The 26,057-nt window shown below is 47.6% G+C and overlaps 3 protein-coding genes across 3 annotated transcripts in view; 2 read left to right on the top strand and 1 right to left on the bottom strand.

The window, feature by feature from the left end:
• Positions 1-1,247: 1,247 nt before the first annotated feature.
• On the top strand, positions 1,248-22,358 carry Lrrc43 (leucine rich repeat containing 43). Its single transcript, XM_029566573.1, is given in 12 exon segments — positions 1,248-1,349; positions 3,177-3,437; positions 5,196-5,306; positions 8,679-8,818; positions 11,426-11,664; positions 12,225-12,443; positions 13,084-13,393; positions 16,721-16,860; positions 17,061-17,158; positions 17,264-17,440; positions 17,744-17,777; positions 20,355-22,358. Coding segments are annotated over 12 exon segments (1,959 nt in total). The 3' UTR covers positions 20,483-22,358.
• B3gnt4 (UDP-GlcNAc:betaGal beta-1,3-N-acetylglucosaminyltransferase 4) lies at positions 20,150-22,358 on the top strand. Its single transcript, XM_008839334.3, is given in 4 exon segments — positions 20,150-21,225; positions 21,227-21,574; positions 21,577-22,020; positions 22,022-22,358. Coding segments are annotated over 4 exon segments (984 nt in total). The 5' UTR covers positions 20,150-21,066; the 3' UTR covers positions 22,055-22,358.
• Positions 22,154-26,057, bottom strand: part of Diablo (diablo IAP-binding mitochondrial protein) — a 12,745-nt gene continuing 8,841 nt past the window's right edge. Inside the window, exon 6 of the mRNA XM_008839336.3 lies at positions 22,154-23,148. Coding sequence (XP_008837558.1) covers positions 22,952-23,148 — 197 coding nt within the window. The 3' untranslated portion in view covers positions 22,154-22,951. The remainder of the gene's footprint in view (positions 23,149-26,057) is intronic.

Raw genomic sequence — 26,057 nt, 5'->3', positions numbered from 1 at the left:
CACACACACACACACACACACACACACATACACACACACACACAGAGCAACAAAACACTCCACCTCACTTGGGCATCATGCAATCAGGCTGTATAGTCTCCACCTGCTTGCTGTGGGCACTCTACCCCTGTCCTGTGGGTCATGATGGTGGTTAGCTAGACTACTTTTCAGGGACTTAAATGACATTTTTGTCAAAGACATCAACCTGTCCCTTGGCTCAGTGATGGTGTCTGACAGCCAACCCTTTGATATTAGGGAGCTGAGGACTCCTCCCTCAAATCATGCTGCGCTAACATGGATGAAGCTGAGAGTGGTGGCACATGCTTGTCATCCCAGCACTCAGGAAGTGGAGGCAGGAGGATCATATCATGGTCATCCTTGACTACCTAGTGAGTTTGAGGCCAGTCTGGGCTCCATGAGACCCTGTCTCAAAAACCAAAGCCAACCAAGCTAACAAAAGCATGGCTGAGTCTTGAAAACATTACACATGAAATGGTTGGCATAGCCTGAGCAGATGTAGAGCTGAGTTTGTTTCATGGGTATGGTCCTTGTAGCTTGAGGGAAGATGTTGATTAGATCACAGTGTCACAAATTAGATTAAATCGAGTTGCACTATGAACACAGATACTCACATTATGAATTTACTAAAAATCACAAAATTGTACCCTTCAGGTGAGTGAATTGCATGGTATGCAAATTATATCTCAGCAAAGATGTTGTGTTTCCCAGTTAGAGGGAGTGATCTCATTCCATTAATTTCACAAACCACTATCGGGGAGCCCCTACCGCTCAGTAATGCTTTGGAGGATGGAAAGATAAGATTCAGTCTAAAATGGGTCTGTTGCTAAAACAGTTCGCAGACAGTGTAATAAACTGGGCTGAGGGCCGCACTGGGATCCGCTGATTGGGGTCTTAAGATGTCTGATCTTGGATTCATTTCTCCTTTCTAAATCTGCCAAATAGACACAATAGTCAGCACTTTCCACTTTCTTCTGGAGAAGGGAAAGAATCAGATTATCCTGAAAGGCGCTCACCACCTGTAGCCTGGAGGGCTCTGCCTACTCTTGCCTATCCTGTTTTTACCAACGAGGTCAGAAGACAGCGCCCAGTGTTAGGGGCTGAGCTGGGGTCTCCACTAGCTCACCCGGGAAAGTGGCCACCCCTGTGCTTAGAGCTCCAGATCGCGCCCCAGCACCAAGTCTGGTGGTTGCCTAGCAGCGGGCCCTGTGTGGCCCGGTTCACCCAGCATGGCGACCGGAGACTCCAGCGCCAGCGACCCGCAGTGCGAGGGTGTGCCCGGGACCGTGAGCGCAGCGGTGCGCGAGTTCCCGTGCGGCAGGGGCAGCTGGGTGCGGGTGCCGGGACCCGGGGCCAGGAAGGGGATCCAAGTGGGCTGGACCGGCTGGTGGCTGGGGGTGTGCTCAGACCCAGAAGCTGACTTTGGATGGGGTCATTTCTAAATCGGCTGATTTGGGGGCTGAGGATGGACTTAGGGACTAGGACACTGAAGTGGGGCATAGACCAAGTTCCCACCTGCCTTTGAGGGCACCGACCCAAAATGGGCTGACCCAGCACAGTAAGCCTCTTGCTAGCCTAGAGAACCCTGCACACCAGTTTCCAGATGCCAGGCTTCAGGGGAGGGGGGCAGTTTGCCCCATAGCGCCACATGAGAGCCCAGTGTGTGTGGGGGGAATGGCCTTCCTGGGTTCTGGGGCTACAGGGCTGGCATTCTCCCTGAGGACTACTGTGGGAGGGTCTTCTCCCTGCCCCTCCTTCCCTCCTGAGGCTAGGGTACTGCAGAATCTCTGCCTTGCATCCTGGATGAGGGGAGGCAAAAGGATAAACAGCCATGGGCACAGTTGACAGATTAAAAAAGGGAAATCTGGTCCGAGTGTGCGTGAAGCCCCTTTTCCTATTATTCCAGCTGTAAATTGGTCCTGCTCAGCACAAACGAAGAGGGACCATTTTCTCTCAGGTGCACTGAGTGGGGAACCTGAATGTGAGGCTTAGATTCAGAGATGTACCAACTGTGTTCAGGATGCCTCAAGAGGTCCCAGTCAGACTGGTCATCTTGGCTGGTGGCTGAGCCTCAGATTGCCTTACACTCTGCCCTAAGGTGTCTGCAAAACAGGCCTTCCCCCTTAGTAGAAAACCAGGCACCAGTCAGGGAAACACTTCATTTGTTTATTCAGCAGATGTTGGTTGAGCACCTACTGTGTGCTAGACACTGTGCTAAGCCTTAGGGCTTCAAAGAGCTATCTAGGAAGAGGAATATAGCTGAATGACAGTTTGCCTTAAGTGTCCCATAAAAACCAACAAAAAATAAAATAAAATAAACCCATAAAATCTCAGGAGATGTATTTCAGTAATTGCTTGGAAGAAGGGTAGGAAACAGTAAATTCTGGAAATAGACTCACCTTGCCAAAGCTGTAGTCCAGTTTACTTTTAGCCTTGCCACCTCTCTGTCAGAAAGCCTTCCCTGGATTAATAGTATTCCCCAGATTTCCTGTTGAATCTCCTGTATAAGTGTTGTCAAAAATATAAAATCTCTTTTATTTCGCATGTTCCAAGTTTCCAACTCCAGAGTCAACTGAAGACGGGAACTTGGTCTTTGAACTGTTTTAGGTATGAAGTCACACACCTGTAATCTCAGCATTTGGGAGGCTATGGCGGGACAACTGAGAGTTCAAGGCCAGCCTGGGATATTTCAAACCCCTGCCTGCCCCAAAATAATTTTATTGTGCCAGGCACGTAGCTCAGTTAGTAGACTGCTGGTCTAGCATGCACAAAACCCTGAGTTCAAGCCCTAGCACTGAATTATACAGGGTGTGATGGTACATGCTTGTAATCCCAGCACTTGGGAGCTAGAAGCAGGAGAATCAGGAGTTCAAGGTCATCTTCAGCTACATAGGGAGTTCAAAGCCAGCCTGATTTATATGAGACCCTGTCTCAAGCAAACAGGTCCAGAGAGATGGCAAAGTGGATAAGGGCACTTGTTGCCAAAACGTGATGATCTGCATTTGCTCCCTGGGATCCATGTTATGTCAGGAGAGAACAAACTGCAAGTTGTCCTCTGACCTCCACATGCACTGCCTTAGTGAACATATGCCTACACACACTCACATGCACACGCACAAAATAAAAACATAAGAAATTCCTTGTTTCTGCCTCTGCAGAATGAGTCTCGATTTCTTCCTCAAACATGGCGAACCTGGAAGGAGCTGGTCCCCAGAGAGGAAGAGACAGTGAGTGCTGGGGAAGAAACTGTGGAGGCCCTGCTGGGCCTGGTGCGCAGCAACCACTCTCCTTGGGCCATGCTGGAAGGCTCCAGTGCTGAGAACCGTTTCCTGAGAGAACTGGCCATCCAAAATCCACTGATGATCAAAGACACCTTCTTCTACTCCTATTTCCAGTCCCTGAGGGTGGTGGACAAGGGGGTAAGCACTGGGTTCAAGACCGGAATGTGGAAGTACTGGCTACAGGGTTGATGACAGGGCACCTTGCTTTCTAGAACTCACCTTAGCCAGCAAGAGGGCCAGCTCCCCATCACTGTTAGGCATCTTCGTCTTTTGTCTTTGGATGAGGTCCATCTTGTGGCTTCTATGACTAATTCCTTACATACCCTGCAGTGGACTCTCTTGGTCCCTAATAAAGACCTTTCAAAGGGTCCAGAGTTTTTTGCTTTGTTTAAAAATGGGAGGAAAGGGCCTGGAGAGGGCTGGCCAGCATTCTGCTATTAAGCCTTCTTTGTGTAACTCACTTATATGACATTAAAGTTGCAGGAAAACTAATGTCAGCTTTCCTGAGCCTTTCCTTCCTTCTTAGGAACTGGGAAATGATGGTACTGGGGGATGGGCAGGGTGGCCTTAGACTTTTACAGTGTTGGTTCCTAAAGTCCCATGTCCTGGGACACTCCTCCATCCTAGGCAAATTGGCAGAACTGGTCACTCTAGGGAAGAGAGGAGGAAGCACCCCCTCCATGCCCTTGAGGCCACAGGAAACTGGGAATTCATGGGTAGGGTGCTGAGACTGCTGGAATGCCCTGCTCTGTGTGACCCAGAGTGATTCTGGAAGGCCAGTAAGGCAATGGTTACATGATATCCCTGGGAAGATGTAAAAACAGGGTGGTGCCAACAGCCCGAAGATTGATTCATTGAAGTTTACCTTTGTGAGTAAAATGTGTTTATTACAGAAGCAGCAGATGCCAATGCTCCCCTCCCCATCCATACCTCCTGCACCCCCATCCTTCCATCTACCAAGATCTGTTTTATATGCCTCTGAGTCCACAGAGGAATCAATACAAGCCTGAATTCTGAGTACTTCGTTGTGCTAAAGTAGTAGAGGAGAGTACATGCTCAGACTACAGAGTGTGGACAAAACCCAACCACAGAAGGCTGTACAAATGTGTGCTCCAGGAATTCTGCTGGTCTCCAGAAACACTGCCTAACCGTAGAAGGATGGCTTCTTTTGGCATCTAGAACAGCTACATGGCAGCTTGCTGGGTGATAGAGTTACTCAGAGAACTAGTCTCCCTACAGCAGTAGTTCCCGAGGGTTCACTGTAGCTCTGTAGTAGACTGAAGAGGGGGTTCTTACTCTCTCAAGAATCCCATGATCCAACATAGGAGGGACATAAAACACTGGCCTGAAGATCACACACTTGCTGTCAGCAGGGGCAGGGCTTGAACCTTACAAACTTATGCAGTGTGGTAAATGCTTACAGGGGAAAATGGCAGGAGGTTGGTGGGCCTGGGAGATAACTTGGAATGGATGAGCTGTTGTGGTTTGAGTGAGAAATGTTCCCCATAGACTTATGTATTTGAACATTTGGCCCAGGTATTGGTGGTATTTGGAGGGAGTTTATGGAACCTTTTGGAAGTGTAGCCTCACGGGAGGAAATATTTCACTAGGGGTGAGCTTTGGGGGCTCATAGCCTCAACCCACTTCCTGCTTCTGTCTGCTTCCTGTGTATGTGTTTGAGATGTGATCTCTCAGTCTCCTGCAGGTAGACACTCCCACCATTATGGGCATCTATTCCTCTGTAACTCTAAGCCCAAATAAACTCTTATGTGTTGCTTTGGTCATGATATCTTATACAGCAACAGAAAAGGGATATAGCTGTTGTCTCCCCCATGTGGCGTCTGCTCCAGTGCTCCACGCTCTTCACAGCCTCAGTTTCCTTTTCCTTCCTTCCAGGTGAGCTTGGTTGATAAAGATCTCCTGAAGTTTCTAAAGCTTGAGGAGTTGGTCCTGAGTGCCAATCAAATTGAGCACATCGATGCCACCAATCTACCCCCAACATTGAAGGTACAGGTTCTATGTGGGGTCTTAGAGCCAGTGCCCCCAGAGGCCCTGCTCCTAATCAGCCCTGCACAGCTTTGGCTAAGGCAGCCATGTGCAAAGGCCCAAGCTTTCAAAATATAGGCCATGTTCCTCAAAAACTTTTATTTATTTTTTAAAATATTTTACTTGTTATTTTTATTTTATGTGAATGAGTGTATTGCTTGCATGTATATAAATGCATGCATGTCATGCAACTTCCACGGAGATCAGAAGAGGGTGTTTAATCCCCTGGAACTGGAGTTATGGATGGTTGTTAGCCATCATGTGAGTGCTGGGAGCTGAATCTGGGTCCTCTGCAAGAGCAGCCAGTGCTCTTAACCACTGAGCCATCTTTCCAGTCCTCTCAAAAAGTTATATATAGAGCTGGGAGTGATGGTTCTAATCCCAGCACTCAGGAGGCAGAGGCAGGTGGATCTCTGAATTCAAGGCCAGCCTGGTCTACATAGTGAGTTCCAGGCCATCTGGGGCCACAGGAAGACCCTGTCTCAAAAAGACCAAAAAGAAAAAAAAAGTTATATATAGAAATTCCTTTGGATTTAGCAATTCCCTTCCTAGGTACATACCCACAAGAACTGAAGGAAGGGTTCAAGCAGGTGCTTGTTCATCGATGTTCACAGCAGCACTACTCATAACACTCAAAAAGTGGGACAGATGAACAGATAAACAAAATATGGTCTGTTCATGCAATGGAGTATTACCCATAAAAAGGAAGGGCATTCTGATAGTTGCCTAGAAAACATCCTGCTAGATGAAAGAAGCCAGAGAGAAGAAGACAGATCTTATATAAAATTGCACTTAATGAAATATCTAGAAGAGGAAAATCCATAGGCACAAAAAGCCAGTAGAGGTCACAGGGGCTGGAGAGGACCATAAGGAGTTAGTAGTTTCAGAGCTTCTGTTTGAGGTAATGAAAACTTTTGGAAACAGTGATAATGGTGGCTGGCATTATGAATGTAATTAATGTCCTTGAGTTATGTACTTAAATAGAAAGGGTACATTTATGTGATATATATTAAAGATTTACCTATTTTTGTTTTATATGTATAAATGTTTTGCCTGAGTGTATATATGTGCATCATGTATGTGCCTGGTGCTTGAGGCAGCCAGAAGAGGGAGTCAGATCCCTTGGAATGGGTAGTCACAAATGATTGTTAACTGACACGTGATTGAGGGAAGCAAACTGAGGTCCTCTACAAGAGCAGCAAATGCTCTTAACTGCTGAGCTATCTCTCCAGCTTCATGTGATATATATTTTACCTTATTAAAAAACAGATGCGGTGCTAGAGAAATAGCTCAGTCAGTAAAGGGCTTGCCTCACAAGCATGAAGACCTAAGTTACATCTCTAGAACTTAATGTTTTTTTTTAAAAAAGCCAGGTAGGCCGGGCGTGGTGGCGCACACCTGTAGTCCCAGCACTTGGGAGGCAGAGGGAGGTGGATCTCTGTGAGTTCAAGGCCAGCCTGGTCTACATAGTGAGTTCCAGGACAGCTGGGGTCACAGGGAGACCCTGCTTCAAAAAGACCAAAACAGCTAGGTGGGGCTGGAGAGATGGCTCAGCAGTTAAGATCACTGGTTGTTCTTGCAGAAGACCTGGGTTCGAATCCCAGCACCCACATGGCAGCTAACAACCGTCTGTAACTCCAGTCCCAGGGGATCTGACAGCCTCTTCTGACCTCCTCTGGCATTGCACGACATGGATGCACTTACCCACATGCAGGCAATACATGCATACACATAAAATAAAAATAATAAATAAAAAATTTTTTGTCTTTTTTTTTAAGGCAGGGTCTCCCTGTAGCCCCAGCTGTCCTGGAGCTCACTATGTAGACCAGGCTGGCCTTGAACTCACAGAGATCCGCCTGCCTCCGCCTCCGGAGTGCTGGGATTAAAGGCGTGCACCACCATGCCTGGCATAAAATTTTTTTTTTTAAGTTAAAAAAAAAAAAAAACAGGTATGGTAGAGTGTGCACTTAATCCTTTGGATTCTGGCTGGGTAGCCTAGCCTACATGGTGAGTTCCAGGTCAGTGAAAGACCCTGTCTCAGAAACAAGGTGAACAGTTCCTGAGGAACCACAGCCAAAATTGTCCTCTGGCCCCCACATGCATGCACATACCCATGTGTGCACACACATGAACACACACACTTGAAAGTATACATATATGCACACAAAAGAGATGAAAAGGGTAGGCCAGGCTTTATCATGAGTCTTAGCTGAGCATATCACATAGCCCTGAGGGAAGAATGCTAAGAAGAGTTGGCTTGGTGGCCAGTCTCTGTGGCAGGCTCTGAGACCCTGGGCAAGAAGTACATGTGAGGAGAGACTGCTGTTAAATGAGGTTTATTCTGTGCTCCGTCCCTGGCCCATGGTGCTCCTATGAGTTGAGAAGATGCATCTGCCCTCCCACCCACTGCCTACCACTTCCCACTCAAACTGTAATGTTTCCTTATATAAGGCAAAGAAATTTCCCCTTCTGCAGTATGTTCATCCTGCCTTTTTTAACTTAATATTTTTTTTGAGACAGAGTCTAGGCTGGCCTAGAACTCACAGAGATCCACCTGCCTCTGCCTCTGGAGTGCTGGGATTAAAGGTGTATGCCACCACGCCCGGCCTTTTTTTTTTTTTTTTTTTTGAGACAAGCTGTTGCTATACAGTCCAGGCTGACCTGGAACTTGCCCTGTAGCCCAAACTAATCTGGAACTGTAGATCCTTCTTTATCAGGTTACCAAGTACTAGGAATATAGGTGCATGCCACCACGCACACTCTTCCTACATAAAATTTATTTTAAGTGTGTGTGTGTGTGTGTGTGTGTGTGTGTGTGAGTGTGTATGTATGAGAGCAAGAGAGAAAAAGAGCAAACGGGTACACATGTACCATAGAGTCCACGTGGAGGTCAGAGTACAACTTTTCAGGAGTTCGTTCTCTTCTTCCATCATAGGACCCAGGAATCAAACTCAGTTTGTCAGAGTTATGCAGCAAGTCATGTGGGTCTCATGTGTCCAAGCTGGCCTCAAATTTGCTATATGGCCAAGGTTGACCTTAAGTCCTGATCCTCCTGCCTCCACCTCGCAAATGTCTCAAATTACAGAAGTGTGCCACCATGCTGGATTTTATGCAATGCTTGGGATGGAACCCAGGGCCTTGTGCATACTAGGAAGCTCTGTACACAACTATATCCATAGCCTTTTTCTGTGTTTTTAAAAACAAGTTGGCATAGGAAGGCAGTAACAGGCAACTCATAACTCCCTTTCTGAGTTTCCCAGGGCAGGAGCAGAATACTCATAGAGCGGAATACACTGAAGCCCTCCAGTCACCACCAACCCTGTCCCTTCTCAGGTGCTGGAGCTCTATGGCAACCTCATCAGCAGCATGGAATGTCTGTGTACATCCCCACCCCTAAACCTGCAGCACTTGGGACTAGGCCACAATAAACTCCTGGGCCCCTTGGAGAGCCTGTATATCACCTCCAACCACTGGTAACTTGGGAGCCTGGATGAAAGGAGGGAGAGGGATTAAATGACAGGTGTGGACCCGGCATGGTGTGGCACACCTTTAATCCCAGCACTTAGGAGGCTGAGGCAGGTGGATTTCTGTGAGTTCAAGGCCAGCTTGGTCTACAGAGAGAATTCCAGGACAGCTGGGAGAGAGAAAGAAGAAAAAAAAAAAAAAAAAAAAAAAAAGACAGGTGTGGGAAATTCAAGTTTGGAGGACTGGGGTTTGCTTGGTCAATAACCTTCACGTGGCTGCTAAACCCCAGACTAGGATTTTATTCTCACTCAGGCAAGGACAAGGATGCCAGGGGCTGGTGCGAGTGAGTAGTATCCATCCTTCATGACAGGGGTTCTCAGCATGATTCTGACATTTCAGTCAATCACTCTTTGTTGTAGGGCTATCCTGTGCATTGTGGGACCTTTAGCAGCAAACTTGGCCTCCACCTGCTAGATGCTGGTAGCCCCCTTACTCCTCCCCACCCTTCCTCATGACAAGGAACAATGTCTCCAGAGTTTAAGGTTTCCTGAGGGGCAAAATCATCCCAGGCTGAGAACCACTTCCCTAGAGACAAATCTTGGGGTGCTCCATTGTTGCTGAACATTCCTCAGAGGCTGTATAGGACAGTTCCCTCCAGATGCTGATGTCTGACTTTGTCTCCTTTGTGGGTGAGTAGTGGAAAACTTGGGATCCTGGATCTGAAAACTAAGAAGGGTCAAAGGCCACTTCTAAAGGCCATAACAGGGAGCTGGAGCAGGGCTGTGAGAAGCCCAGCACTTTAACACCTGGTGGTTTCCAGGGCTGTGATTGTCTAGTGCTTCTTCCCTCTCCTTTCTCTTTCTTTTTTTAAAGATTTTATTATTTTTATTTTATGTGTACGCATGTATTGCCTGCATGTAGGTAAGTGCATCCATGTCATGCAATACCTGCGGAGGTCAGAAGAGGCTATTGGAATCCCTGGGACTGGAGTTATGGACAGTTGTTAGCTGCCATGTGGGTTCTGGGATTCGAACTCGGGTCTTCTGCAAGAACAACCAGTGTTCTTAACCACTGAGCCATCTCTCCAGCCCCTCTTCTTTTTCTTTTTAATGTATTTTTTTGTATTTTTTGAAACAGGGTCTCCCTGTAGCCCTAGCTGGCCAGGAACTCACTGTGTAGACCAGGCTGGCCTCAAACTTGACATATGTAGCTGAAATCACCTTAGAACTCCTGATTCCCCTACTTCCACCCCAAATACTAGAATTGCAAGTGTGCACCACCACATCTGGCTTGCTTCTTTCTTCATAGCCTGGGAAAGGTCCAAAGTCAACCTCAACACCCTCTTCAGGGTCCAAGGGTGCTCTTTTGAGGGTCCAATCATTCCCCTTTGAAGGGGGAAGGTGTGGGGGATGGCCCTCTCCAACTGTGCCTCTTTCTTCCTCCCCCTTCTCCACTCTTACCCAATCTGTTCAGCTTTAGTCTGACTTGGGAGTCCTCCCTTCCATCATCCATGGCCATCAGCAAACATAACACAGACAGGAGCCAGGCACTTGGACTTCCCAGGACATCCAGTTTAGGCTCATGCGCCATTAATAAATACCAAATACCTGGCTTTTAATTTGGAAAGCATACTTACTACAACCTTGGGCTTAATGACAGCTCTGGATTTCATAGCCATTGTATGTGAAACCTTTGTCTTGCACTGTTTGGGAATTAAAGGGAGAACACTTCTTATGAATCAGGTCTCCCCAGTTCTCCTGAGAAGGGCCGACACTGGATCAAGGCTGTGCTTGACCTACTTGCAATATTTTCCTTGCTGTCCAGTGACTGGCCAGGACAGGCTGTGAGAGGATGGGGGCAGGCAAAGAGCTGAGTTCAGCCTATGGGAAAAGAGTTAGGGTGGTTCCCTGGTGTTGCTCTGTAGCTTGTGGCAGGCAGTAAACCCCCTGCCTGCTCCTGTGTGGATCTTCACCAGAGGCCTGGGTTTCCGCTTTGCCTGTCAGCCCGGATTGGGAAGCACTTCCTTTGCTTTTTTTTTTTTAAGACAGGGTCTCACTATGTAGCCCTGACTGACCTAAAACTCACTATGTAGACCAGGCTGGCCTCAAACTCACAGAGAACTGCCTGCATCTGCCTCCTGAGTGCTGGAATTAAAGGTGTGTGCCACAATTCTTGGCTGCCTCCTTTGCTGGTACTCCCCAGAAAATGAGCCAACCAGCTCTGTAGCCATGTATGGCTTTGAATAGGGACTTCCAGGTTGATGCCTCTGGATGCCACCGTTTGATGGACTCTCCTACCATTCCCTGCACTCACCCACTTCTCTCTCCACTCCTGCACCCACCCTCCTGCAGTGGCTTCCAGTCCATCAGTGGGGATTTGTAAATAACCTTCTAGAGGTATAACAGTAGGCTGATATTTGACAGAGGAGGTACGGATGGGAGTGAGGTGAGAGAAGGCTGTGAGAAGCTGTCTCATAGGACGAGTCATGTTCTGGAGAGTGGGAAGGAGGCTCCAGGATTAATCAGGGTCTAGGACAGAACAAAATGTATGGCCGAAAGTGCTCTGTCCCCTGTTCACCAAGCTTCCTAATCCAGGTATCCTGGCCCACCTTCCAGCCCCAACCTTATCTCCCTGGACTTGGGCTTCAATGACTTGACAGACCTACAGAGCATGATGGCTGGTCTCAGCACCCTGAAGCACCTGAGGCTGCTTGTGCTGCAGGGAAACCCACTGGCACTGGTGCCGTACTACCGAGGCTTCACTGTGGACAGCCTGGCTCGGCTCTGTGTACTTGACGACATCACTGTGTCTCCCAACGAGAAGCACCAGTTCTGAGGGCTAGGCATACAAGGTGGTAGGTGCAGCCGCTCCACCGCCTGCCTTGCCCACCCCTATCCTACTGAGTTCGTCCTGCCATCTACCTAGCAGCTTCCCATTTGGCTTTGAATCCTAGTCAGGTACAGTGAGCTATCTATGTTAGGGTCCTCTCCACACGTTGGACCCCTGTGGTTGGACTTGGGGCCACCTCTGTTCTTTCTGGTCCTCACTTCCATGGTGGCTTGAGATCACCCCCTTGTGGTTCATGATGTAAGGTGCATCAGAGCCTTTCCAAGGTCAGAGCCCTATGATACTGGTAGAAGCAGCCATGGGCTCCGGCATAGAATGTTCCCCATTGCTCACCCTCTCAGAACTCGCTCTGTGAAGCCCTCTCACACGCCCATTTGGAAAATCAGGAAAATACAGCTTCAGAGCTTGTGATGACATAGCCACAGTCACTCCCATTGATCTTGGCAGAGCTGGGGCTCTAACCCCAGAAAGGAGGGCAGGGTCTGGTGACCTACATCTTCCCTACTTTGTCAGCCGTCTGTCAATTTCCAGCCCCCAGTCCTTCAGTTCTTTTGTTACTCCTTGAAGACCTGTTGGCACATGAGGCACAGTTTGTGGTGACCATTGGAAATGTTAAGGGAATTGTGGACAGCTCTGTCTTAGATCCGGAGCCAGGCCCCGAAGGCCCTTTCATCACCTACAGTTATTATGTAACCTATGACTTTGTGGAAGATGAGGATGGTGAAGGAAACACACTTGCCAATATGCTGGCTGAGGTGCATCCAGACAGTGTGCTGGCCGAGGTGCGTCCCCGCTGACCCTGGGAGCAAGGTGGGCTCTCCGCAGACCTGTGGGCTTTCCTGTGCACGTAGAACAGCTTCTTGGGGCCAAGGAGAATCTTTAGCACAGATTGACACCCCTCCTCCATGGAGGGACCTGGCTTCAACCCATCATCCCTCTTGCTCACTCAAGGTGAGTCTCAGATGTGCTCACCTTGTGTCCTTGTGACATCTGAGCCTAACAAGGGAGTGGCCCAGAATTTTATACTCAGACCAGTTGTCTCTGGTCCCACCCTACAATTTTCATGATGTCTCCAGGATGTCTGTCTGCATCTCAAGTAAACCCAAAGAAACTACGCAGCTAGGAGAAATGTGTTGTCTTCATTCTCAGAAGAAACACGTTTCTACCTCATGTCTCTTAAGTTTGTGTGTCTGGTAATGGTTTAAGTTCATGTAGTGCTGTGGTATGGCTCAGAGGTACAGCACTTGCCTACCATGAATGAAGCTCTGAGTTCCTTCTCCAGCACCACAATGAAGTAAATGTATCCAGACCCTTGCCTGTGTCAGCAGACACCAGGAGGGATCTTTCTGGGGACAGCAGCTAAGTGTGCTCTGTCTTTGCTGGCAGATTGTCAAGCCCTCCTCCAGCCCAGAACTGTTAAGTGAAGAGGTTCAAGGGGAGCCCAGCCAGGAGGAGGGCCAGGAGGCCGACCAGGAGGCCAACTAGGAGGGCCGCCAGAAGGGCCACCGGGGGTATCAGCAGGCGTTTTCTGGGGATGTCTCCAGGAAGGTGTCTGCGTTTATAGCTGAGATGGACAAGATGGCCAATGAGTCCCTAGAGACTGGCATAACCTATCTGGAAGAGTCACAGTCAACTATCTCCATCCACTCTGCCCCACTGCCACAGTGCACCACCTCTTCAGAAGAGCTATCAAAGCTGCAGCCACGTATAGATCCCCGGCTCTGCCCATCCCCAGGGTAAGGGCAGGAGATGGCTGGGAGCAGGTTCTGGGGTCCGCAGGGTTGCTGCAAGGCCAGGTCATACTTGCTGCTTCCCTTATGTGTCCTGATGCCTAAGCCACCCAGAAGTAACCAAGGCCATGCTCTTTCATTAGCTGGCCCCATAGGTGTGAACTACAGGTGGACTTGGGATTAGGGTGGGACCTTTCTTTACTGGAGACCTAACCCTCCACTGCAACTGAGCCCCAGGTGCCTGGGGATGGGAGGCAAAGTTCCCTGAAAGGTTGACTCTCCCCAGTCAACAGGACACCTGTCATCTTATATTCCAGCCACTGGGATTAGAACCCTTTCAGCTTCCCAGTCCCTTGAACTTGTGATCCTCCTGCCTCAGCCTCCTGAATAGCTAGGATTCCAGGCCTGTACCACCAGGCCCAGCTTACCAGGATTTTCTTGCCTAGTAAACCAATTTGTCCACTCCTTATAAGGGTCTTGTGCACTTCATACATTCCATTTCATTTATTTCTGTTTTGATAATAGAGGATTTTATAAGAATTCAGAGTCAGGGGCTGGAAAGGGCTCAGTGGTTAAGACCACTGGCTGCCCTTGCAGAGGACCTGGGTTCAGTTCCCAGCACCCACATGGTGGTTAACAACCATCCATAATTCCAGTTCAGGGTATCTGACACTCTTTTTTTGGCCTCCATGGGCATTGCACGACATAGGTGCACTTACATACATGAAGGCAATACACTCATACACACACACACAAAAAAGAATTCTGAGTCAGCCCTCTCATAGTATTAGAGCTCTGTGAACAATTTTTAATGACCTCCAAACACTGAGCTTGGGCTGGGGAAATAGTCCAATGGATAAAGTGTTTGCCCTGCAAGTGTGAGGACCCAAGTTTGAATGCCCAGAACCCATGTAAAGCTGGGTATGGCAGTGCATGCCTGCAATCCCAGTGTTCCTACAGCAAGATGGGAAGCAGAGACAGAATCCCTGGGAACTTGTGGGACAGGCATACTCAGTGCTGAACAACAAAGGGATCCTGTCTTAAAACAAGGTGGGGCTGGAGAGAGATGGCTCAGTGGTTAAGGGTACTGGCTGCTCTTTTTGAGTACCCAGGTTTGGTTCCCAACACCCACATGATGGCTAACAACTGTCTGTAAACTCCAGTTCCAGGGGATCTGATGCCCTCTTCTGACCTCCATGGGCATTGCACAATGTGAGTGCACTTAATACATGCAGGCAATACACTCACACACAAAAAATAAAAATAAATTTTTAAAAAACCAAGGTGGAAGGTAACACAGTTGTCACACACACACACACACACACACACACACACACACACACACACACACACACACTGAGCTTTCTGTGGATTGTTTGAGTTATTGGTTGATTACAAATTCCTGCTACTGGTTTTTATGCGTTCAGGGAATAATTTGGATAGTTAAAGGTTCTAATGTGACTGAGTCCAAGTTCATGGAGCTTTAACCCCTCATAGGCTTTGCTGTAATGCCCTGTTGGGGCTTGGGATGTTAGTTTCTTTTAACATGGGCTGCAAGAATTATTTGGTTTATTTGTTTTGGTGCTGGGGTTGGAACTAAGGCCTGATGCCTGCAAATCTCTCTCTACCACTGAACTGCACCCCAAGGTGTTTAAGATTTTTTGTTTTTAATTATGTGTATTTGTCTGTGTGTGGGTGTGCACATGTGAGTGCAGTTACCCTTGGAGGCCAGAAGAAGGCACCAGATACCCCTGGAGCTGAACTTATATATGGCTGTGAGCTATTAATGTAAGTACTGGGAAATGGACTCGGGTCCTCTGCAAGAGCAGTATGAGTTCTTAACTACTGAGCCATCTCTCTAGCCCCTCAAGGAGTTAGTTTAAAACCTTAACTGAGGCCCTTGGTTCTAGTACACAAACCCTTCAAAAAGAATCTCAATGGAATTCTTCAGCTTGTCCAAGGAAGTCACTTTTCTGTTCTCAGATCTAGTGCAGGATGTCAAATTGCATTTAGCCATCATGTTTCCTTCGCCTCTAGGAATCTGGCTGTTTCTAGGTTTTTCCTTGTCATTCACGACGTTGACACCTGTGGAAAGTTGTGCTGGGTACTTTGTAGACTGGCCCCCAACTTGGGTTTGATTGATGGTTTTCCTGGGTTTGTTTTTAAAAAAAATTTTTTTTTTTTGGTCTTTTTTGAGACAGGGTCTTCCTGTAGCCCTAGCTGTCCTGGAACTCACTATGTAGACCAGGCTGGCCTTGAACTCACAGAGATCTACCTGCCTCTACCTCACAAGTGCTGGGATTAAAGGCGTGCACCACCACACCCGGCTAAAAACTTATTTTTAATTGCGTGTGTGTGTGTGTGTGTGTGTGTGTGTGTTTGTGTGGGGGTATGTACATTTGAGTGCAGGTGCTGATGGAGGTCAGTCTTCAGATCCCCTGGAGCTGGAGTTACAGGCAGCTATGAGCTGCCCAACATGGGTGCTGGGAACCAAACTTCAGTCCTTCTGGAAGAGTAATACTCTTAATGCTGAACCATCTCTCTAGCCCCAGATCACCTGGGTTCTGTGTTTCACATATGTTTTTGAACCAGCCAGTCAGTTTCTAAAATAGCCTGCCTTGATTCTGATTGAGATTGATTTGAATGTACAGATCCAGTCAAGGAGAATGAACCTCTTCATAATATTGTTTTCTGATTAATTTCTTCTTTGACCTATTAAATATGTAGGAGTGTATTTTTTAATCTCCATATACTCTTGAACTTTCTAAATTACTCCTGTTGTTGAATAATGTTAATTTCCTTGTGGTCAAAGAACATATTTTGAGTCATTTCAAACCCTTTAAAAATTATTAGTGGATGTGCTTCTGTTTTTACTGTATTGTTACCATTCTCTTTAAAACTTAATTTACTGGACTAGAGAGATGGCTCAGAAGTTAAGAGCACTTTCAGCTCTTGCAGAAGACTCCGGTTCAATTCCTAGCACCTACATGGTGGCTAACAACCATCCATCTTGTTTTGTTTGCAGTCCTGGGGATGGAATCTAGGCCCCTCTTCTGGCCTCTGTGAGCATTGCATGCAGGTGGTATACTTACACAGATGCAGACAAAACACCCATATACATAAACTAAAAATAAATTTTAAAATGTTAAATTTTAATTTATTATCACATGTGTGCACATGCATGAAGGCCAGAGAACAACTGTGAGGTCGGTTCTTTCCTCACCTTTACAGTGTCTGTGTGTGCTTGCAGTCTTCCTGGGAGTCCCCTTGCAACCCTGTCCCAGGCCCCCAGCCACAGCCTCTGGTGATGGCCCCATGTGCGCCTCACCCAAGGACAGTCCTGTTCAGCACAGTCCCGAAGCCCTGGGCAGACATCATTCCCTGCAGCTATAAAATGAAGCATACCCTCAAGGACCTGGTGCCTGTCAAGGCCTTCCTGAAGGCGGGGACCACTGTGACCATTGTGGAGGAGAAGGTGGGCAAAGCACAGGGCCCTGGCCCCCCACTGGCTGGGATGCTGTGTCCCCTCCCTCCCATTGTGCAGGCTTCCATCATGCTGTCAACATGCCCCCTCCCTCCTTAGCTACCTCTCAGGGTCATTCCAGAGAGCCCAAGGGGGAGGTGGCCCCAGCAGCAGTGGCTTCTGCAGACTTGGGGCTGGGGCTTGTCTTCTAAATCCTGGGCTGGCCTGTGGTGCCACCTCCTGTAGAGATTCCACAGCCTGCCAAGAAAGGAAAGGGGGACAAAGACAAGAAAGAGAAGAAAGGGGAAGTGGAGGAACCCCCCCAGGTACCAACATAGTGGACTGTGCATGGGCATGGCAGGGATGGGAGTGTGGCCCCAGTCTCTCACTGCCACTCTCTGGGCCCATAAAAGGGGCTCAAGAAGAAGGAGCTACCCAAGGAGCTTCGTCTGGAGCCCCCTGAGCTGCACGTGCTGGGCAGTGGCCTGGTATACCTGGAACCCTTGCTGGCAGGGGAACCTGTAGTGTCCACTGTTTGAAACTTTGAGGTGGTCCATACCCTGGAAACCGACAAGTTGATACACACCAGGGTACTATGGGGCCCTGACCATTCCTGTCTCCACCTTGGCTCCTTCATAGAGAGCTCAGTGGGCAGGGCAGGGATGGGGTGGGGGTGAGAGTGGCAGCAACTATGGATTGGTCTTGTATGGCAGGGCTGCTGGGCACCTCGTGGTCACACCTCAGGTGTGGCCCAGGTCAGCTGCCCTCTTCTTCAGTCCCCCAGCCCTTCTGGCTCAGTCCAAGGCCCAGGGAAGGGTGGGTGTCCCTCAGAGTCAGCCTGAGGGTCGGCAGCTGCCCCACTAAGTACCTGACTTTGTGGTTCTTTCTCTCAGGATTCAAAGAAGACAAAGAAAGCTATCAAAAAAGGTAAGACTACTAGTGGTCCCTGAGAGCACTGGGTGACTGAGACCCTGCTGAGGGGGTAGTAGGGAGCCCCAGGACTGTGAAGACCAAAAACCAGGACCTTCAGACAGCACAGAATCTCAGCACCTTCCCCAGAGCCCCCAAAGTACAGCTGCCCTCTAGGGGGCATAAAGTGGTGGGTAAGGCTTTGGGGTGGAGGTTAGGGTCTCAGAACCGGGGTATGCAGAGTCTAGGCTCCAGTCCTAATTTAACAGACAAGGAGCTTGGACTTCTGCAAGCATCTTGAGTTTCTGAACTATGTACGTTTTAGATTTGAGCTTTCTGCCTTCCCTCTTTCCCTCTCTCCCTCCCTCCTTCCTTCTTTCCTTCCTTCCCCCTCTCCTTTCCTTTCCTCCCTTCCTTTTCTCCCTCCCTCCTTTCTTTCCTTCCCTTCTTTCTTTGTCTTCCAGTATGAATCAGGCTGGCCTGGAATTCATGATCCTTCTATCTCTGCTTCCTGTGTGTAAATTTGAGGTTTTTTTTTTTTTTCTTTTTTCTTTTGTCTTTTAAGGCAGGGTCTCAAATCCGCCTGCCTCTGCCGCCCAAGTGCTGGGATTAAAGGCATGTGCCACCACACCCGGCTGTAGATTTGAGTTTTAAAAATTATTTAGATGGAGCCAGGCATGGTGGCACACACGGATTTAATCCCAGGCAGAGGCAGGTGGATCTCTGTGAGTTCCAGGCCAGCTGGGGCCTACAGGGAGACCCTGTTTGGTCTCAAAAAGACCAAAAAAAACATTATTTAGATGTAGAGTTTGGAGACCAGAAATTAGCTGTGAGGTTTTTGCAGAAGTGTAAGACAAGATCACAGCAGAGTTATTTATTATAGCCTCAAAGAGGAAACCACCCAAATGTTTATCCACTGATGAATGAGGGAAAGATGTGGTTTATCCATACAGTGGAATGTTAGTCAACCATAAAATGGAATGAAGCACTGGTGGAGGCCACTGTGGACAAATGTAGAAAATATGATGCTCAGTCAAAGAAGCCAGACACAAAGGTTATGAGTTATACAATTCCATTTGCTGAAATCTCCAAACAGGCAAGTCTATAGAGATTAAAATGGATTCATTGTCACTGGGGCTGGGAGTGGGAAATGGAGAGACTAACGGCTTAGCAGTTGCTAACTTCTCTACACTCCTGTTGTCCTCCACGGCGCCTTTCACCATGCTATAAATGTTGGTCTCTATGACTGTTTAATTCCTGCCTACTAAATGCTAAATATGGGAAGACCAAAGCTATGCTTGCATTAAAGTCACTCAGTTCCCAGCACCCAGTGTAGTAGCCACATCTAGACCATCAACAAACTGATGATCAGCTATAAGTGGTGTTCAAGTTAGGAAAACAGTTTATATTGAGAAGGAAAAAGCGGTGAGCACAGCACCCTGGAACAATTTTGATCAAGAAAAGAAAGTCACAGACACACTAGCACTTAGGGTAAAATTCACAATCTCTTTTGATTAAGATCTATTATATGAAATGCACAAAAACTCAATAAAAATTTTTTTTAAATTATCAATCATGATTGGGTGTGGTGGCACATGCCTTTGATCCCAGTACTCGGAGGCAGAGCAGGCAGATCTCTCTGAGTTCCAAGGCCAGCTTGGCCTACATACTACAGTTGGGGCTACAGACTTTGTCTCAAGACCAAAAGGAAACTCCCTAAAACGGTCAGAGACATGGTTAGGCTGGCCATGCCTATAATCCCAGCAGGATGACCAGTTCATTTTCAGGCAAGCCTGAACTGCATAGAGAGACCCTGTTTAAAAAAAAAAAAAAGAAGGAAGAAGCTTGGGCTAAAGTGAGTCTCCCTCTCTCTGAAGTTTAAGGATAATTTTATTACAGTTTAAGAGAAAAACAAAAGGGCAGGCAAGCTGGAAGTCTTGCAGCTCCCTTAAACTTATCTTCCTACCTTCACTCCCCAAGGGTGGGATTGCTCGTTTTGATGTAGTGCTGGGGATGAACCCAAGTCCTCATGCATACTAGGCAAGTTCTCTACAAATTGAGCTTCATTCTCAGTGTCTTTTAATTTTTCTCTTTTCTTTGTTACACTTATTTTGTGCATGTGCATGTCAGAGACAGGGTATCCAACTCAGGTCGTCAGGTTTGACAGCAAAACCCAGCTAATTTATCTTGTAACTCAAACAGTGGAGGCTTATTAAACAATCTAGTTAGCAATTTAATGTCCTCTCTATTATGGTTAAAACCTCAAGGTTGAGCTGAGCATGATACACCATTAATCCCAGCACTCAGGAGGCAGAGGCAGGTGGATCTCTGAGTTCGAGGCCAGCCTGGTCTACATAGTGAGTTCCAGGCCAGCTGGGGCTACTGGGAAACCCTGTCTCAAAAAGACCAAAAAAAAACCCAAAAAACAAACAAACAAAAAACACAAACGAACAAAAAAACCCCTCAAGACTGAATCTCATTCTGAAGCCAAGCTCCCCTGGGATGGAGGACTAGGTTTGAGTTTGGAGATGTGGAAGGAGCACAGCAGTCCATGTCTCTCTCGAGACTCAGGGGCTCCTATTTTTATTTTCTCAGATAAGTGTAAGTCGGTGGCTCCTGCTTTGGAAAGCGTGTACCAGCTGGAGCCCCTGACCGTGGAGGTCCAGATCCAGCTACACCAGTACCGCACAACAGGGGAGGCCCTCCGCAGCTTGATTGACTAGAGTCGGGGAGAGTAAAGCTGTTCTGCCAGAGCCAGGCGTTGGTGATAGGGCTCTGGCATCAGGAAACTCAATACAGAGCCTGCCTGAGACCAAGCTAACTCCAGCTTTTGTGCATTGGTTTTAGATTTGAAGAACTCTGCATGTCAGATTTGATGTTTAGAATGAATGTAGTACAAAGCCAGACTAAGTCTGGCCAATTTCACTCCTTGAGACTGTTCATTGTGTCTCAGCTTTAAGACAGTTACAACGAAGGAGTGGTGAGGGCTGGCAGGGCAGGTGTTCCTGTCTGTCCTCAGGGGATGGGCTCTGGAAACTGCCAGAGGACACACAGAGAAGTAAAAATAAGTCCCAACCAGCATGGTAGCTTATGCCTGTACAGCACTTGAAGACTGAGGCAGGAGACTTGCCACCAGTTCAAGGCCAGCCTGGGCTACAAAATGAGACCATCTTGAAAAACAAATCCCCCCACCCCCACAGAAGTTCAAGAGGATTTAGCTGAGGGGTTGCAGGTAATTTGTGCTGCTCCTGAAATAGAGACTGGGGTGAGCCTAGCTTAGGTGCTCTCTCCCCACAGGGCCTCAACCATGTTGCACAGGCTGGGCTGGCTGCTGCTCAGTTGCCCGCTCTTTCTGAAGGAGCGTACACCAACAGAGAGCTCCAAGGCTCCCCAGCACTTCCCAGCTCTACCAAGGCCCCAGCACAGCCAGTGTTCACCCAACCACACATTTGCTAATACCTCCCTGGTCCCTGCCCAGCTGTCATCACCTCTTCTTAACCTATCACCACTGCCAAAACTTCTCCACCTTGCAGCCTTCCTGGTGTGCCAAGGACACTTTCCTGCTCCTGGCCTTCAAGTTACAGCCTGGTCATGTTGAGCAGTGTATAGCCATTTGCAGCATTGTGGGGCCAGGCTGGGAGCCGAAACTGGTGTTCCTCCTTGGAGTAGCAGGACTTGTACCCCCATCCCAGCTGCTGGCCTATGAGAGTTGGCAGTTTGATGACATCCTACAGTGGGACTTGACTCTAAAGGTGCTGCACCTGCAGCGCTGGGTGGCAGCTGCCTGCACACAGGCCCACTTCATACTAAAGGGAGGGGAGATGAAGATGTCTTTGTCCATGTCCTCAACATGCTGGAGTTCTTGGACAGCTGGAACTCAGCCCAGGACCTTTTAGGAGATGTTATCCACCAGGCCCTGCCCAACAGGAATACCAAAGTCAAATACTTCATCCCATTCTCTATGTACAGGGCCTGCCACTATCCACCTTATGCTGGAGGTGGAGGCTATGTTATGTCCCAGGCCACAATGAGGCATCTTCACACCACCATGGAGGAGACAGAACTCATCCCCATTGATGTCTTTGTGGGAATGTGCCTGAGGAAGCTGGGGGTGAGCCCCACTCACCATGCTGGCTTCAAGACATTTGGAATCTAACAGCTCCTGAACCCTTGGGACCCTTGTCTGTACAGAGGGCTCCTGCTGGTGCACCACTTCAGCCCTCTGGAGATGTGGACCATGTGGGCACTGATGACACATGATGGGGCTCAAGTGTGAAGCTGCTCCCAAGCCCTAGTTCTGAGGGATGGGTTGAGTAATAGCCCTAAAGTGGAATGAGTGTTGATTTCCTGTTACCAGGAGAAACTGAGACCATTGAAAAATCCATCCTTGCTGGTCTGCAGGAAATGCTCTTTATTTTTATAATATCTTCCACTTTGTTCACTCTGATTGAAAATGCTGAAACCTGGCAAACTTGTCCAACATGTGCTGAATGGGAGCATCTGCTGCCGGAAATCTATGGGGGAAACCACAGGGTCCCTTATGGCTCTGACCACCTAGGCAGTGAAGGAAAGATGCTACATGAGAGCCTCAGAATTTAACTTTTTTAAAAAATGCCAACATCAAACCTCTCTTCCTTTGGATACAGTAAAGAAACTCAAAGGAAAGGACTGAAACAAGAAGCATGTGTTAGAGTCAGTTCTCTTGGGGAGCACCAGGTGGATACTACATTTATCCCTAAATAACTTGACTCCTTTCCTTGGCATGAGCTGTGTTCACAGGGAGAAAAGGTATTGCAAACACTTTAAAAAGACAGACTCCCTCTTTTCTTGTGGAGGGAGCAAATACTAAATCATACTTAAAAGTCTGAATAAGATTAAAAACTAAAGCTAAACAGCTATTGAACTTAAGATGTGACAGAAAAAGCCCCCCCCCTTCGCTGGCCAGGGTGGGTGTGAGGTAAAAAGAGGAGCTGTGCTGAGGGGGTACAATGTTAAATAGGGTACGACGCCCAAGGACTAAGAACCAGTAAAGGTTAAGATCTGAGAGGAAGTGGTCAGGCACTCACAGCACAAAAGGCTTCTGGCCTGACTCACAGACACGACTTCCTGCGCCTGCAGAGTTGAGACACTAGGTGGATGCCGTCCACCTGTTCCCCCACTGAGTCGGCAGACAGAGCAGTGGGCTCAGGCCCTCAATCTTCACGCAGGTAGGCCTCCTGTTCCTGGTCTGCCCTCTCATCCCCAGCCTCCTGTGTTTTCTGGTGCAGCTCTTGTGTCTGTGTTTCAGCCAGTTTGGTTTCTGCTTTCTGGGAGAGCTGGCGTACCTCCTGTATCTGAGATTTCACCAACTGGATGTGATTCCTGGCAGTTATAGAGGCCTGATCTGCTCCTGTCAAAAACATGGAACAACTGCACTGAGCAACATAGTTAGGGCAGAGAAGACCTGTACACATGATAGTCTGAGGCTGCTGCTGTTATAGGCCCCCTCAGGTTACTTTCCCTGACCCGTCTTCTCTCTTACCTATGAGCTTTTAAAAAAACAGGCCTTCCTATGCAGCCTAGGCTGGCCTTGAATTCTCGATCTTCCTGCATCAGCCTTAAATGTACCACCACCCTGTTTTTAATTTTTATGTGTATGAGTGTATTACCTGCATGTAAGTGCACCTCTGTTGTACAATGCCATGGAGGTGAGAAGAGGGCTTCAGATTCCCCTGGAAGTGGAATTAAGGACAGTTTGTAGCCGCCATGTGGGTGCTGGGAATCAAACCTGGGTTCCCTGCAAGAGCAGTCAGTGCTCTTAACCGCTGAGCCATCTCTCCAGCTCCGGGTGCTATACTTTTAACACATTTTGGGTATATATGGATGGCTTTCTCCCCTTAATCATACTGTAAGTGATTTCAGGTTGAGTTTTTCTGTGGTCTGCTATCATGTTTAAGGGTAAACTGTTACATCTAATCTTCACCTCTATTTAGAAGTCATAGGGAACTATTTTGATGCTGCTTCTGGGTTCAGCTTGGCATCTGTGCTATGCTGATTTCATATGATTACAAAGGTTTTTCATCACTCTACGCACAATGGTAACACTTTCTATAATGTAGGATTAAAAAAATATTTTTTAAAAGGGTCTCTAGCTGAACTTGGAGCTTGATGATTAGGCTGGGCTGGCAGGCTGGGCAAGCCCTCAGAAGAAAAAGAGGATCCACACCTCCTATGTATGCCCCCTAGGATTGTAGGTGTGCACTGCTGCTGTTTTGTTTTTTTTTTAAACTTGGGTGCTGGGAGATTTAAATTCTACGTTGAGGAAATTGCTCAGAGTATAAAGTGTGAGATGAGGCTGCCGGATATCTGGGAGTTCCAGGCCAACCAGGGGTATATATATATATAGATAGATCCTATCTAAAAACGAAAGTAATAAAATTGCAAGCTCCTTTCCCCAAAAAACTGCTGGCAGTAATGGCAACACTGTGTCCCTGGAATGACTGCAAGGAGTACCTCAGGTGGGTGTGGTGGTGCCACACCTTTAATCCCAGCACTCAGAAGATGGAGGCAGAGTCAAAGGCAGGCAGATCTAAGTTTTAAGTCAGCCTGGTCAATATAGTGAGTTCCAGGCCAGTTGGGGCTACAGGGAGACCATCTCAAAAGAAAAAAAACATTTCATTTTGTGATGTTCCTTTTATTGGTAAGAAAGCAAAAATTATTAGTCTGATGTTTAACAATAGTGATGATTATTTTTTCAGCTTTTTGAGATGACAGGGTCTCCCTGTAGCCCCAGCTGGCCTGGAACTCACTATGTAGACCAGGCTGGCTTTGAACTCAGAGATCTGCCTGCCTTTGCCTCCTGAGTGCTGGGATTAAAGGCATGTGCCACCATGCCTGGCTTATTTTTTAAATATTTTTTGGTCTTATTGAGACAGGGTCTCCCTGTAGCCCCAGCTGACCTAGAACTTGCTATATAGTCCAGGCTAGCCTCAAACTCTCAAGAGATCTGCCTGCCTCTGCCTCTCGAGTGCTAGGATTATTTTTAATATGTATGAGTGTGCTGCGTAGATGTTTGTAATTGCACCCATGTTGTTCAATGCCTGCAGAGGTCAGAAGGTGTCAGATCCTCTAGAACTGGAGTTGAAGATAGTTGTTAGCTGCTGGGAATCAAACTCAGGTTCTCTGCAAGAGTAGTCAGTACTCTTAACTGCTGAGCTATCCAGCCCCTAGTATGACTATTTTGCAAGGAAAAAAGGGTATCTCACACAAATCTGATGTTACATTTCTGTTCTCTCCCTGAAAAGTTGTATTTACCATTTTCATCTACTTTATAGTCTTTTAAAAATATTTTTATATGTAGAATGTATTGCCTGCATGTGTGTAAGTGCACCATGTCATGCATGCAATGTCCTCGAAGTTCAGAAGAGTCAAATCCCGTGAAACTGGAGTTACAGATAGTTGTTGGCCACCATGTGGGTGCTAGGAACTGAACCAGGGTCCTCTGCAAGAGCAACCAATGCTCTTAATCACTGAGCCATATCTCCAGCCCCAGCTTTTAGTCCTTTCAAGGCAGAAGATTTTGCCTTTTATTGATCTTGTGTTTAAGTTTTTTTCTGGTGCCTGTTTTGGGTCTGTTTTCACTAGTTTGCTCTTTTCTTTACTTATTTTGTAAATAAGGACAACTTGCAGGAGTTTGTTCTGTTTCTACCATGTGCGTCTTGGGGATCAACTCAGGTTATCATGCTGGTGCTAAGTGCCTTTATCCCACTGGCCCCTAAGTTTGCTTTTTTTTTTTTTTTTTTTGTGGTCTTTTTGAGACAGGGTCTGCCTGTAGCCCCAGCTGTACTGGAACTCACTATGTAGACCAAGCTGGCCTTGAACTCACACAGATCAGCCTGCCTCTGCCTCCCAAGTGCTGGGATTAAAGGCGCACATAACCTTTCATATCTTTTTTTATTTATAAAATATGCCTTGGGACTGGAAAGATGGCTCAGCGGTTAAGAACACTGATTGTTCTTGCAGAAGACCCAGGTTTGAATCCCAGTACCCTCATGGCAGCTAACAACTGTCAGTAACTCCAGTTCCAGGGGATCCAACAGCCTCTTCTGTCCTCTGCAGGCACTGTATAACATGGGTGCACTTACCAACATGCAGGCAATACATGCATACACATAAAATAAAAAATATCTCTGGGAGCTACTTTGGGGGGTGTGAGGGGACACTAAGACAGGATTTCACATAGTCCAGATTGTTTTCAAACTCTGATCTTCCCATCTGTCTTTCCCAAATGCTGGTATTATAGGCATATTACCATCATGC

The sequence above is a fragment of the Nannospalax galili genome, unplaced genomic scaffold, assembly GCF_000622305.1.
Source record: "Nannospalax galili isolate Female #2095 unplaced genomic scaffold, S.galili_v1.0 scaffold218, whole genome shotgun sequence".
NCBI lineage: Eukaryota > Metazoa > Chordata > Mammalia > Rodentia > Spalacidae > Nannospalax > Nannospalax galili.
This window is presented reverse-complemented; position numbering and strand designations above follow the sequence as displayed.